General features: G+C 34.0%; 1 protein-coding gene across 2 annotated transcripts in view; it reads right to left on the bottom strand.

The window, feature by feature from the left end:
• Positions 1 to 14950, bottom strand: part of Shab (potassium voltage-gated channel shaker cognate b) — a 408461-nt gene that overhangs the window by 194535 nt on the left and 198976 nt on the right. For both annotated transcript variants that reach the window (XM_072538289.1, XM_072538290.1), the window contains exon 2: positions 1125 to 1528. In XM_072538289.1, the coding sequence (XP_072394390.1) occupies positions 1125 to 1414 (290 nt within the window). In that variant the 5' untranslated portion in view covers positions 1415 to 1528. The remainder of the gene's footprint in view (positions 1 to 1124; positions 1529 to 14950) is intronic.

Genomic DNA, 14950 nt, shown 5'->3' on the forward strand with positions numbered 1-14950 from the left:
ATAAACATATAAATGTAAGTGTAATTGTAGTGTAGTGTGATGTACCATTGGTAGAATTTTACCGCCATAGAGTATGATAGAGAAAACTTGATAGAATTCCTTTTTTTTTGGTTACACTGGCTGTTAATATTTATTCCTAAATATTTTATGGAAGTTACCTATTCTATTATTTGTCCCTTGGTCTATAAATGTACGCTTATTGATTTTTTTTGAAAATACTAGAATTTTAGTTTTGGAAAGGTGTAAATTTAAACCTAAGATTTCGCTATGACAAACTATCGAATGTTTTATATTTTGCAGTGCTTATAATTGCTATTAGGACAATATTATCAGCCTACCTGATATTAGTTATGCTAGTTTCGATGGTCTTGATTTCACTTTGGAACTCATCCAATGCTTCTCTGAATATAGCCTCCAAATACAGATTAAGTAATAGCAGTGATAACACGCAACCCTGTCGTCGTACTCCTCGCCTGATTTTTAAATCTTTCGGATGTTATGGCTATATTTATGAAATCATTTAATTCTTCTCTTTATTGTGCCGTCTTCCCATGAAGGTTGGCGATCACTTCTTTAAACGCTTCCCTATCTTTTGCAACGTGAAATATCTGTTAAATCCTGAAATTAGTTCAATCTTTGATATTCTTCAGTCAAGATTTCTTCTTTCTTCCTAAGCCTTTTCTCCCCTCTACTTTTCCTTGCATGAGGACCTGCAGAAAAGAGTATTTATTGTTTCGAAGTATGTGGCCCAAATACGATGTTGTAGTCCAAGGAATTTTTAGAAGACGAATTATTTAATATAAGAGTTTTTTAATAACCAGGTTCCTAAAAAAAGTAGTAGAAGATGACCACTATAATTGGGAAAGCTCACCCAATATAGGGATAAAAGCAAATATACTGATATTCATACTTTGAAATCTATACAATCCTGATCCTGTCTAGATACGAAATTTTTTGTATGACATAGATTTTGGTGCGTGTGTAATGCATTATAAAAATCTAACTTGATAAGAGGCAATTTTCTTGGTTAAGGACCGAAAAATTGGTTCCCGATCATACGATTTTAGTTTACACAGGTTTGATCGTACCTAATTTTAATTACAGTTAATAACATTTTGACTTACCTTGAATAAGGCCGTTGTAACTGCAGTGGCAAAGGCGGCGGCGGTGGAGGAGGCGGGGGCGGTTGATTCATCGGCGGCACTTGCGAGGCGGATTGTAAAAGACCCGACGTCATCGAGATCTGCGGAATGGAAGAGTACCGCAACTGTTCTTTATTATCCATTGCCATGGATTGATCACCAGTTGGGGGCGGAGGCATCGGTTCCCACCGGCGAACGGTCAACACCTCCCCTCCGCCCCCGTAGCCGGTTCCCATCGAACCCCCACCACCACCACCACTATCCATAGACATCGTAGGAGGTTGTTGTTGGCTGGGGGTCGTGGTGGTGTTAGCCGTGCTGAGAGCGAAGAAGTGCCGACTTCACCCGCCACTGTCGTCGGCAACGCGTCTTTGGGATATCCGAATCTGAAAAGAAAACAAATATTTAATATCTATATTAAAACTTTAAATAACACATTTTTTATAATCTCAATTCTTTAAAAGATGGTTTTCAAGTTTTAAGCATTCAGTCCCTATACTCTTGTGCAATAAGAAAATGTAAACGGTAGAGTAGAACAAAGAAGAGGTTCCTTATATAAGGGATAAAGGACTAACTAGATATAAAGGGATATATAATTGATATTATTTATGAAACAACTTATAGAGAAATGTATTTTAAAAGGACAACAAGTTTATGGATAAAAGCAAAAAGAATAATGGTAGATGTAAGCGATTCCTAATTCCCAGATAACCCTGACATAAGAAATTGTAATAAAACTTTATTTGTTATTATTATATTTTATTTAGAACACCTATGTATGTTACTGAGATAATATTACAAAACATCGCAATGTACAAAAAAAATGTCCTACATCTAGGACGTCAGAATCAAGGACTACCACTTGTGTGGTAACTCACAAAGCAGCGTACATGGACAGCAACATCACATTTGTGACACCTTATAGTTGTTTTTTATGGCAGTAGCGACATTTCGTTTGCTTTTTTTTTTATAAATCACATAATGATGCATTTAATCGAAGCGAAAATCGACATTTTCTCTTCGACTTGGCCGTCCACAAAAAGATGAAGTCTCTTTTTTTGTAAATTTGTTGAAGAAGTGAAGTTGCAATGCGTCGTCGAAAAGCTAATTGATCCAAAGTGCCCACATTGCTTTGATTTAGTTGCCGAACATTCTGTATAGCCAAATTGATACAGTAAGTAAACAAACAGAAGTACCACTTTTTTCCTCTAATACCAGTTCTATATATATATACTTACGTTTTGATCGCTTCGATCTACGCCGCCTGTATTTCGATTACTTATATAATTTTACCATAAATGGCAAGTGAAGAAGAAAAAAGTAAAAATAAAGAATTTAATTAACATTTTTCAACATGCAGTGAACTAATTTGATACAATTAAAAGACATCTTCTCAAGTAAAATTGTACTATAATGAGTTGATAAATTGCTAAATATATTCATTTTTATTTGCCTGTCACAAAACTTATAATAAAACATCAATTCAAAACATCCAGCTACAGTTTTTGATAAATATTACGATAAAATATATTATTTGTTTTAGGTTATTCTAGAAGTAAAAGCAAAACAGTCATAAAACGTGACAATTTACGTCAAATACCAGTATGTCAAAACTTGACGTAGTATGTCAAAAACATCACATATGTCAAAATTTCGGATATTATATCTTAATGAAACGTATTATGTCAAAAATCATGTAAAATTTCATGTTTTACGTTAAATATTACATAAAATATCACGTTTTACGTTAGGTGTGCTTGATTTTTTTGACCTAGTTGCATCCCTCGTTCTCCCCAAATCTATACGTTGCTGTTGTTTTTTTTGTGATTGTTATTTACTGCATATTCTGTTTATTATTACTTTTTCATTTATTAATAAATATATAAATTGAATGGCTGCATTGTTTGTATGATTATGATTTAAAATTTGCGATGAATAAGCCTGAACTATTTTTAGTAATTAAAGAAATAACACGCTACATTAGTTGCATCAAAAATATTTTATTGCATACACTAATAAAATATTTTTATGGTCTATAAGTTGTTTACTGCTCGCTAATATGATGTGTGCTACAGCAACAACCTTGGATTGCATCCAAAAAATTACCGCAATGATACCTAATTTTAGAATTACAACTAAAACAATAGGTGGAAAATATAAACAATTTTTCAAAATTTTTAAAATGGCATACTTATAGAAAGGATTTAGTTCCTTACCTGTCGAAGACTTTAAGTCTTAGCTCGCCAGTACTTCCCGGAACACAACTTTGATTAAAAAGTTGATGTCTTACAATGGCTAATATGTTGATTTACGAGAGATTAGGAAAGGAGTGAATAAGGTGTCACTAAATAGATACCCGTAAATCAGCTGAGAATATCACGTAGGGGATACATATAACTGTAAATTTGTACACACAAATATATATATATATATATATATATATATATATATATATACATGTAACGCTGCATTCTCATGCCAAGCTGCTATATTTGCCTGTCTTGAGTGTCCTCTTCCTCGCATTTCCTGTACTCTGATGAATGCTTTTTTGACATTTATACTCCAGGACAATCTTGGTCCTTACCATCCAGTTACTTACTACTGGCCCATTAAGTACTCTTCTGGGTCATCTACTTTCTTCCATCCATAGAAGACGAACTTAAGACTTTTCATTTCTATTTTATCAGTTACTGTTAACATTATTTAATCTATCTCGTTGTCTTTGTTTGTCTAATAGCCTCGTTGGTAAATATATTCTGGCGCTCCTTCGAAAATAGTCTATCTCTACTATATCTAACTTTCCTAACCTTTGTTTTCTTAATTAGATATTGATCCCACCATAATGAATTAAGACTTTCAATTAATTTCTTTCTCTATTCTATTCGATGTCTAATTTCTTTTTATCCTAGCCCATCTGTTGTCAAAAGTTTTTCTAGATATTTGAACCTAGATATTTACTTGTGTTATTTTCACAACATTGTTAATCACAACCTCAAAACAAAACCTAGTTTCAGAGTTAAACACTATATACTCTTATATATACTCTATATAGTTTTCTCAGCATAAATTCCAAATCATAGGAGTTCTGTGCATCAATAGCTTGGTCATCTGTGAAGTTAATGTTGATTAAGTAGCCGTCGCCCACTGGTATCCCCATAACGGCACTAATGTAAAAATCTTTCCAAATAAAGACTAAATAATAGAGGAGATAGACGACATCCTTGCTTTAACCTTTTAGTTGCCAATATATCTTATGATGTAGAGTATCAACACAAATGTAGGCCTAGTTGTTTTTGTATATTTCTTTCAAAATATTAATTATCGCCTACTCAACTTTAAATTCGTATAGAGCTTTCCAGAATTTTGACCTTGGTACGTTATTATATGCCTTTTCTAAGTCTATAAAGGCAATGTTTGTCTTTGAAATGGGCCACCAATCACCAAAGACGAAATTGAGAAAGCGCTAAAACGTATAAAAAATGAGAAGGCCATGGGACCACATGAAATACCTGCAGAAATCTTAAGCATAACAAAAAATCATATGGGCACACTAATAGAATTATTTAATGACATTTGCAGACAGCCTTCAATAGAGAGACGTGGAAGAAGGAAGAGGAGGTCTATGTCCAAAATTGGACAGCAAGGGCTGTATAGATAAATAGACCTATTTAATGATTAAATTTACTATAAAATGATATTTATTTATATTTCATTATTAATATAGGGTCTGAATTTGACAGGCTTTACATAAGTTAACAACGGTGGTATGCTTTGTTAATACGTTAACAGGTGTCGTTAGGAGCAAACATAATACATCTATTATAAATGCACATACTGCATACGAGGCTATAACAAACAAAAAAATAAGTGTCACTAAATTTAGAGAAGAAATCGCCTCAGAAATTTTTTGTAGTCAAAATCTTCAGATTGAAAATTTGTATGATCATTGTGTTAACCAAGAAAGAAATTACAAACTTTCCGAAGTGGAACAGAGAGATCGTTGTACAAGATGTTATAAAATTAATAGTGATAAAAATGGACGTAACTTTGCTATGAAACAAACAAAACGTGTAAAAACATCTTGTCTAGCATGCTGTGAGAAGTTCTTGTGTACTAACTGCTTTTTTGACACTCATTACTGTCAAGCAAAAAATGAACATTGTGTCCAAAAATGGTACACACAGTTTCTAAGAAGATAATTACGCGTTTATTTCTGTCACAAACTGTGTTTACCATTTTTTGACATGGCCTTTACACATGATTTTTTTTTCCAAAAAATACCTAAATGTTTGTGTTTACATGTTTTTAGTATTAAATATTATGAATTTCACCAAAATATAGTTTCAGTTTCTGACAAAAAACTTTAAATTTATAGCCAGTAGCCAAAGTGTTAAGTTTTGTCTTTCTTTTCTCTAAGAAAATCCATTTTACTATCCTTCGAGAGCATTTGTCTTTTGTCATCGTCTTTTCATATTTAAACCAAACCTACTATTTTTTCAGTATTTCCTCACTTATACTTAGTTTTATTTCGTTATGTGTTTGTTTGTAACGTATCGACAAATGATAAAAATCGGCCCTTAAAACCAGTCAATCCTAGATTTCAATGAATTTTCAACTGTTGGCACTCTTGGAACGTTATTACTGCGGACTTAAGATGTAAAAACGAAATCTGGCAAGCGAAAGTATACTTACGGAACAAACCATTGTATTTTCGTAAATATATGAATTATTTATCATTAACTAGGTCACCCAAAAAAGTATAATATTAATTATGTATACCATTAAAAAAAATATTAGTTAAATCAAAAAAGTATTAGAAAAGACAGAAGAAATTAGTTAACTGGGTCATTGAATAATAATAATGTCTAATGTAAGAATTAATGTTAGGTATAGAATAGGAATATAATAGAATAGAAATATGCTTTATTGTCACTGAAAATTGTACAATTTTATGGACAAAGCTTACAAAGCTCAAAAAAATAACAATAACAATTAAAATTTACTAAAATTATATAAATCGTCAATATCACCAAATAAAAGATAAAAAATATGCAATCCATTGCAAAATTTAACTAAACTGCAAATTGCATAATAAACACCTTACGAACTAGTTTACGAATAAGTTTAAGTCGCTGCATGTGATACCCAAATACACACAACGCAAAAGTCTAAGGATATTTTAATAATTTGACAATACCAATGACAGAAATTTCATGACCATATAAATTTGCTTGTACTATAATTGTTCATACAGACACTCACTTCTTATCAAAAAAAAAAATTGTAAAACTGATAGCAATACGTGTTTTAGAATGTTTTTTATAAGGGACAAAAAAATCGACATTTTTATGTTTTGTTTATTTTTAATTTTAGTCACTTTATACCATTCTTGTTTAATAGGTGAGTTGAAGATATTGTCTTTTTACCATGCAACGACAACATTTAACGTTGGACGAGATGAATAGAGCCGTGGGCCTCCTTCAAGCTGGTATGCGACAAACTCAAGTTGCTGACCAGCTGGGTGTCTCCCAAAGCATCGTAAGTCGTTTGTGGCGTCGGTTTAGAGACACTGGGAGTTCAGCCGAGCAACATTCAGGACGTGGTTGCTCTACAACTGTCGCTCAAGACCGATATTTAATTTTAAATGCCAGAAGGCAGCCAACAATCACAGCACCCGAGCTGGTTAATGAATTACACCTTGCACATAATGTAACAATTAGGAGCAGTTTTGTGAGGAATCGTCTCTATGAAGCCAATCTTCGTAGTCGGCGACCAATGAGATGTCCACCTCTATCTAGAGGCAATCACATTACAAGATTAACCTGGTGTCAAGAGTTTCAGAATTGAACTGACAATGACTGGGCCACAGTTTTGTTTAGTGACGAGTCTAGATATGGATTTCATCCAGATTCTCGTCGGACAAGAGTTTGGAGACGACCCGGAAATATAGAACGATTACGACATCTTCAAGAAGTGTATGCATACAGAGGTGGTGCATTAATGGTATGGGGCGGAATCATGATTGACGGAAGAACTGACCTCATTTTCCCACGTAGCTTTCTCACAAGTCAGCAATATTTGGACACTATTCTTAAACCTGTTGTGCGCCCGGTTGCTGCGAAAATTTTTACTTTATGCATGATAACGCTCGACCACATGTTGCGCATATTGTAACAAAATGGTTGGATAACGATGGTATTGATGTATTGCCGTGGCCAACACAATCACTGGACTTGAATCCCATTGAGCATTTATGGGACATGCTCCAACGAAAAATTACTCCACATATGGGCAATATCTACAATTAGTTTCAATTAAAAGAGCTTCTGAGAGAACAATGGATACAAATACCTCAAGCAAACATTAACAATGTGATTCGGAGCATGAACAGTAGATGTAGAGCTGTGATAAACCAACGTGGTGGCCATACTTAGTTTATATTTCGTATTTTTGACATTTTATAGTGGTATGTGAAACATTGGTGATTTGCAATATATTTTTTTTGCTCCAATTTTCTGTTTTTTTTTTTGCAATTTATGATTTTTGACATATTCAACAACAATTTAAACTACAAATTTTGTATTACTTTTTTTAAGTTGATTACAGATAAACAAAATACGTCTATTTATAAAAATATCCCTAGACTTTTGCGTTGTGTGTATACAGTGGAACCTCGATTATCCGTCAGGGCACCGGACCAAGGATATGACGGATAATCGAAAAGACGGTTAACAGAACATTTATTGACAAATTAACATAAATTAACAAATTTAGAGTATAACTCTCAAATTTTATTTGTATCTTTTATTTGACAATATAAGAGGGAGTACAGTCGAATCAATTTGATTTAAAATATTCCGAAATATTTGTTTGTTTTATTGTTACTTCACATTTTACAACGTCTTCTACATCTAGCAAATCTACCTTATTTGCTTCTTCTTGCCGAAAATATTGCTTGATAAATTGTTGTATGTGCGATGCAGCTTCTCTAGCTTCTTTACGCAAATCTTTGTGAGTTGCAATAGCATCATCAACGTCGCCACCATCAAAGTCTCTGTTAGCTTGTGAATCAGTTTCGTCCGCCTCTGTTACCATTTCAACGATTTCATTATCTGTCAGCAACCGATAGCCGTTTGCTCCCTCATCACAAATTAACCATTCGTTTATGTCATCTTTAGGCAACGAAAACAAAACAGTTGATTCAGCCATAACTTCATTTGTTACCGTATCACGATCGGTTGTCACGGGGGCATTTTCATCTTGAGTTGATTCAGGCCATAATTTATTCCACGCTCTTTTCAGCGTTACATCCGAAACATCAGCCCAAGCATCCACAGTATTGTCGACTGCGTGTTCTAAATTGTATGCTTTCCAGTATTCTGGCAAAGAATATTCCTCTTCCATAACTAGGTTTTGAATAATGATCCATTGGCTGTATCAATGATGTTGTGTTCTCAGGCAGAAAAGAGCACGTGATATTTTCATCGTCACTTCGGAGCATACCGGCTTCAGGATAGGCAGGTGCATTGGCCAAAATGAGAATCGCCATTGGTGGCAAATTTGTTGCTTGCAAGTATTGTCGAACATCCATTATAAAAACTTTAAAAACAAGACGTTAGAAAAATAGATAAACAAATTTTGGTTTGCAGTACATACCTTTTTGAACCAGTCGAATATTTCCTAGGACATCCATGCATTACGTTGTGCGTAGTAGTTAATGGAAAGCGCGTTCATATTTATGCCATTGTAAAAACGTGCTTTATTTGCTGTACCGATCAATAATATAGGAAGACGATGGTCACCACTTGCATTTGAACATATCACTGCTGTGATTCGTTACTTTTGCGTTATAAATCCTGGTTTATATTTTTCAGACAGTGCAGCGAGTGTTTTCGTTGGCAATGCTTTATAGTTTAAACCAGTTTCATCCGCATTGAAGACTTGATCGCGTGTCAAACCATATTCATCGGTCATATCTTGAAACTTTCGTTTATATTCGTCAACGAATTCAATACTTGCGGCGCTCAAGTTTTCAACTTCGATTTTCAGTTCCCGTATACCGTGGTGATTTTTGAACTTTTGGCATGATTTTGGTTGGCAGCAACCAACCGCTGCTTCCTTTGAATGAAGAATCGCCATTCAATTTCATGTTGAAAAACAACGCTTTTTCGGTAACAATTGGTCCAGACAAAGGAACACCTTCGCTTCTTTTTTGAACGAACCACAAATACAGAGTATTGTGTTATGCCGTGTCGATTGATTTATTTGTTGCTTTTTTTCATTGTCTATGTTTCATCCAACGATTCCATTTGCGAAGCATACTTTTCAATTCCTTCAGCATTTTGCTTCAAATCATTGATTGTTGTTCGCGGAACATCATACTTGTTGCTCAATGCGACTAAGTGACACAATCAATGTTCGAATTTGAATCAAACTGAATTATGTTGACACACAGATAATAACTGTAATAATTACTGTGCTCTGCGTTTTTATTTTCGATTTGCGATTCTAAAAATGTATAGTATATAAATACTCTAAGAGCACTGTATCATTTATCATTACCTATCTAAATTAGAATTTAATCCAGAGCCCTAAATAAGAACAATAATTATTTACATAAAAAAAATGCGGTGGTGGCATAACTTCACGTGTACATTTCAACGAATTTCGTTAGGCTTATCGCAATGCTTAAACAAAATGAATTGATGACCAAGTTTTTACTTATGTTGTTAATATAACTTATGTATGGACCCTGACGGTTAACAGAGGTGACGTTTAATAGAGAGACGGATAATAGAGGTTCCACTGTATTATTATATAAAAATACTTTAATTGCTTGTACCTAAACGTACTGTAATTTCTTAGTTATTCGTTAAGAAACTCTTCCACTGAATAATATGGTCTTCCAGATAGATAGGCTTTTGTCAATTTACGAAACTTAAGGAAAGAAGTTGTAGATTTAAGATGCAAAGGGCGATGGTTGTATAATTTTTTTGCCGAATATAATATAGATTTTTTTACTAACTCAGTGGATGGGATCGGTAAATATACATCAAAGATTGAATTTCTGGTGGAGTAGTCATGAGTAGGTTTTGCTGGAAAAACATGTATTTACGAATTAAGCGAACAGTTTCTAGAATATATAAAGAGGGAAGAGTTAAAATCTCGTAATTTTCGAAGTATCTTCTGCAATGTGTTATTCTACTGCGACCAAAATGATACGGTATGGCTCTTTATTGTAATTTAAAAATAACATTAGATTGGGCAGCTGTACTAGAACCCCAAAAAGGAAGGCCATATCGAAAATGAGACTCAAACAAAGAAATATATGTAATTTTGGAGGATGCTAAATTGATTTCCTTCGAAATAGATCTTACTGCATAGCAGGCTGAGGCTAGTTTCTTACTATTGCAGACAGAAACCTTAAATAAAGGGACCATTTAAGGTTGCTGTTTATAAAAATACCAAGAAATTTTACAGAATCAACGATACTGATCTAACTGTTATTAAGAAGCAAGGGCTGAAGAGCTCCTTTATAGAATAATGCTACTGTCTTATCCACGTTAAAAGAGAGTAAATTAGAGTCGGACCAGGTTTTATTTTAAGTAGATCAGAAGTTATAATTGCATAAAGAGTTGCAATATTAAAGTTCCTCCAGATGATACTGGTATCATCAGCAAAAAGAAAAATTTGTCCATCGATTTTTAAGTTAGCGACGTCATTTACAAAGATAAGTAAAAGTAGAGGACCCAATACTAAACCTTGTGGTACTCCACATACAATGGTTTTGTGACTAGAGTCAGTATTATTTGCTCTAACTAGTTGTTTCCTATTACTCAAGTAAGTGGAACCAATTCACCAATTCAAAGAAATCTCGAATTCTGTAGAAATTTAGTTTTTTTATTAGTTTTTTTATCAAAATGTCGTGATGTACACAATCAAAAGCTTTGGCATAGTCACAAAGAGTGGCAGTGTAAAGGTTATTGTTTAGTGCTTGATAGACCTCATGTAGTACAGAAAACATAGCATTGCTGGTCCATTTATTAGACAAAAAGCCGAACTGACTGTGATAAAATGTTGTTTTCAATATACTTAATGTTATATTACGTAAGTAAATCTTTTAAGGGCAAGGAGTGGAACATGTGATGATGATAAATAATTATTTGTAACAATTATTATTATAATTAATTAACTTCGTTTCTTTTAATTTTTCATTTAGTATCTACTACTACTACCCTGTTTACCAGAGACTAACTCGAACGTCAACACAGTCTCTAACACACAATGTAGGTGACAGTCATAAAAGTGCCATCAATTATAAACACAAAATACCACAAAGCAAACCGCAACACAAAAGAACGAAGACTACTTTCTGTCATTAAGGACCTGGAAAGGATCATCAACCACGTTCTCTGTACCAAAACAATATCACTTCAAAATTATCTACTTTTAACAAGACGTCGTTTAATTACCATAAATGAGGAGCACTCCTCTAGTCTTGAGTTAGGACAAGTTGTTATTTTTGGTGATTCAGTTTCTTTAAACTGAATCAGTAAACAAACCATCGCAAAATTTAAATAAATTGCAAATCACATAATAAAACCTTACCAACTAATAAGTTGCTGCATGTGATAGCCAAATATATATATGTATATATATATATATATATATATATATATATATATATATATATATATATATATATATATATAGATGTATATACTTTAGTTACTTGTAGAAAAACGTACTGCAATTTCTTATGCAATTTCTGTATAATATGGTCTTTCAGATTGATAGGCTTTTGTTATTTTACGGAAGTTCAGGAAAGATGTTGCAGGTAGAGGGAGATGGTTGTATAATTTTTTTGCCGAATACAATATAGATTTCTTTACTAAATCAGTGGACGGGATCGAAAAATACACAATAAAGGTTGAATTTCTGGTGGAGTAGTCATGATTAGGTCTTGCTGGAAAAAAATGTAGGTGTTTACGAATTAAGCAAACAGTTTCTAAAATATACAAAGAGGAAAGCATTAAAATCCTGTGATTTTTGAAGTAGCTTCTTTAATGGGTTATTCTGCTGATGCCAAAAAGATACCGTATTGCTCTGTTTTGTAATTTAAAAATAACATCAGATTGGGCAGCTGTACTAGAACTCCAAAAAGAAAGACCATAGGTATCGAAGATGAGAGTCGAACAAAGAAAAATATGTTATTTTGAAAGATGCTATATTAATTTTCTTCGAAACAGATCTTATTGCATAGCAGTTTGAGGCCAGTTTTTTACTTAACAAATCGATACGAAGGGACCATTTAAGCTTGCTGTCTATAAAAATACCAAGAAATTTTATAGAATCAACGATACTGATCTGGCTATTATTCAGAAGCCATTATCCTTTATAGGATAATGCTACTGTCTTATTCACGTTCAAAGATAGTAAATTAGAGTCGAACCAGGTTTTATTTCAAGTAGATCAGAAGCATGAAGAGTTGTAATATTAGAGTTCGTCCAGATGATACTGGTATCATCAGCAAAAAGAAAAAAATTTGCATTGATTTTTAAGTTATTGATGTCATTTATAAAGATAAAGAACAGAAGATGACCCAATACTGAACCTTATGGTACTCCACATACAATGCTTTTGTGACTGGAGTCAGTATCATTTGCTCAAACTAATTGTTTCCTATTTCACAAGTAAGATTGGAGCAAATTTAAATAAATACCTCGAATTCCCTAGAAATTTAGTTTTTTTATCAAAATAAATGTAAATGTGTAATTTACACAAACAAAATTTTTGACATAATCACCAAAAACAATGACAGTGTAAAGATTATTGTTCAGTGCTTGATGGACCTCATTTAGTACATAAAACTAGCATCACTGATACATTATTAGATAAAAAGCTGAACTGACTTTGTGATAAAATGTGATTTTCAAGGAGAAAAGACAAAAGTCGGGCTTTTATAAGTCCTTATAAAATAATTTTGGATAATACCGGTAGTAAGGCAATGGGTCTATAGTTACATACATTTGATTTTTCACCACCCTTATGAAAGAGAATATTAATGGCTGCCTTTAGACACTGAAAATATACCTTTTCCAAATGAATCAATAATTAGTGAGGCAAGGACTTTCAATACATTTGTTGGAGATTTAAGAAAAATTTTATGGATAATTCATCAGTACTACAGGAAGATTTGCTTTTGATACTTTTGATTGTTTAGATCAGTTCAGATTTATCAACTGGTCTTAAAAAGAATAAATTAGAGACATTTTCTGCATTGGGAAGATAGGAAATGGGATCTTGTTGTCGCAAAATAGTTGATGTTATATTTTTACTTACATTTTATTCGCCAGTCTCACTGTCATGCCAGTGGTTGACTAGGACAGCGCTGGACAGGCACGTTTACACGTATCCAGTAGCTGGTGCCAATCTCACTGGCACGCCAGTTCCTACTTGGCGAAATCAGTCGTTTGTTGTGTTCTTTGCAGGTACGCCAGTGACTAGAATAATGTTTTTACACGTGTCTACAACCGCCGGCGCGGAGTTAGAGGGGACGCGGTTGAGGGCCACTGGCGTGGAAAATAGACCAGCTCTCTATTCAAGACAGCGCCGGCAGACAGCACAGAACTAGCGCAAAAAAGTGTTTACATGTGATTTACAGTGATGACACTACTATGCTAGCGCTGTCATGCCACCGCTGGCACCAGTTACCGGATACGTGCAAACCAGACTTTATGCCAGTTAGACTGGTGCCAGTTACTGGATACGTGTAAACCTGGCTAGCTCTTGTTTTTTATGCGTCATTCAAATGAATTCTAGGTATTTTGGAAGCGTTTGAAAGCTTTTTATTTTATTTTTCAATATGTGCGAAATTTTTGACAAGCCATTTGATATTTAGCAAATCCGTAAAACACTTCGATTTTACAGTATTACAATGCAAACATGAAAGCGTAAACTATTTAGTGACCGCGGTTACAGTTTTGCAACTTTATATAAACCTTGTTAAATTATTGAGACACAGGCGATATATAGAACAATACACGGTTGTGATATATTGTTTCAGACAAAAGACATGTTCTTTCATACATTGTATGTTAACAAAGGACGATAGAAAAATGAATGGATTTTATTAAAAGTGCAAATCGCTGGGTAATTGTCGCCCAGACTTAGCGTCATCTTGTACAAAACAACTCTTAGTCCAGAGGCCGTAGCATTCAGTCACCATCAAGCCCTCGGTCACCATCATTCAACTACAAACAGTTGTTCCCTCTTGTATGGGTGGAGGCTGCTCCGTGAGTTAAAAAAGTCGTTCCAGTAGAGGTGGTGGCTGCTCAGCAACAGAGCCGTGTGTTGGAGTTCTGGGGTAGTACTCCCTACCTCGAGATACTTTTGTTCCTGACCTGCCAAGAAGACAGGGTCCTCGCTACATGGTAGCATTTCCATGGTAAAGGTTCGGTGGTTTGTATATTGGCTAGATACTTTTGTTGAGAAATCGTATAGTTGTGCTGAACTATTTAATATTGTATTCGTTTCTAAATACACAACTTGTATATCGATTTCAAACAGGCGTTTGATGGAGTAGATCGACAAAAGATGTTAAAGCAACTATCTATGTTAGGGATACCCAATAAGTTGGTTAAACTTATACGAATGACTCTGGAGGGTTCCAAAGCTATGGTGAGAATAGATGGAGATATGACGCAGGCCTTTGATATTGAAAATGGAGTTAGACAAGGGGATGCCTTATCAACAACACTTTTTAATCTAACTTTAGAAGCTGTTGTTAGAAAACTGGATATAAACGG

Source organism: Diabrotica undecimpunctata, chromosome 7 (assembly GCF_040954645.1).
Source record: "Diabrotica undecimpunctata isolate CICGRU chromosome 7, icDiaUnde3, whole genome shotgun sequence".
Classification (NCBI taxonomy): domain Eukaryota; kingdom Metazoa; phylum Arthropoda; class Insecta; order Coleoptera; family Chrysomelidae; genus Diabrotica; species Diabrotica undecimpunctata.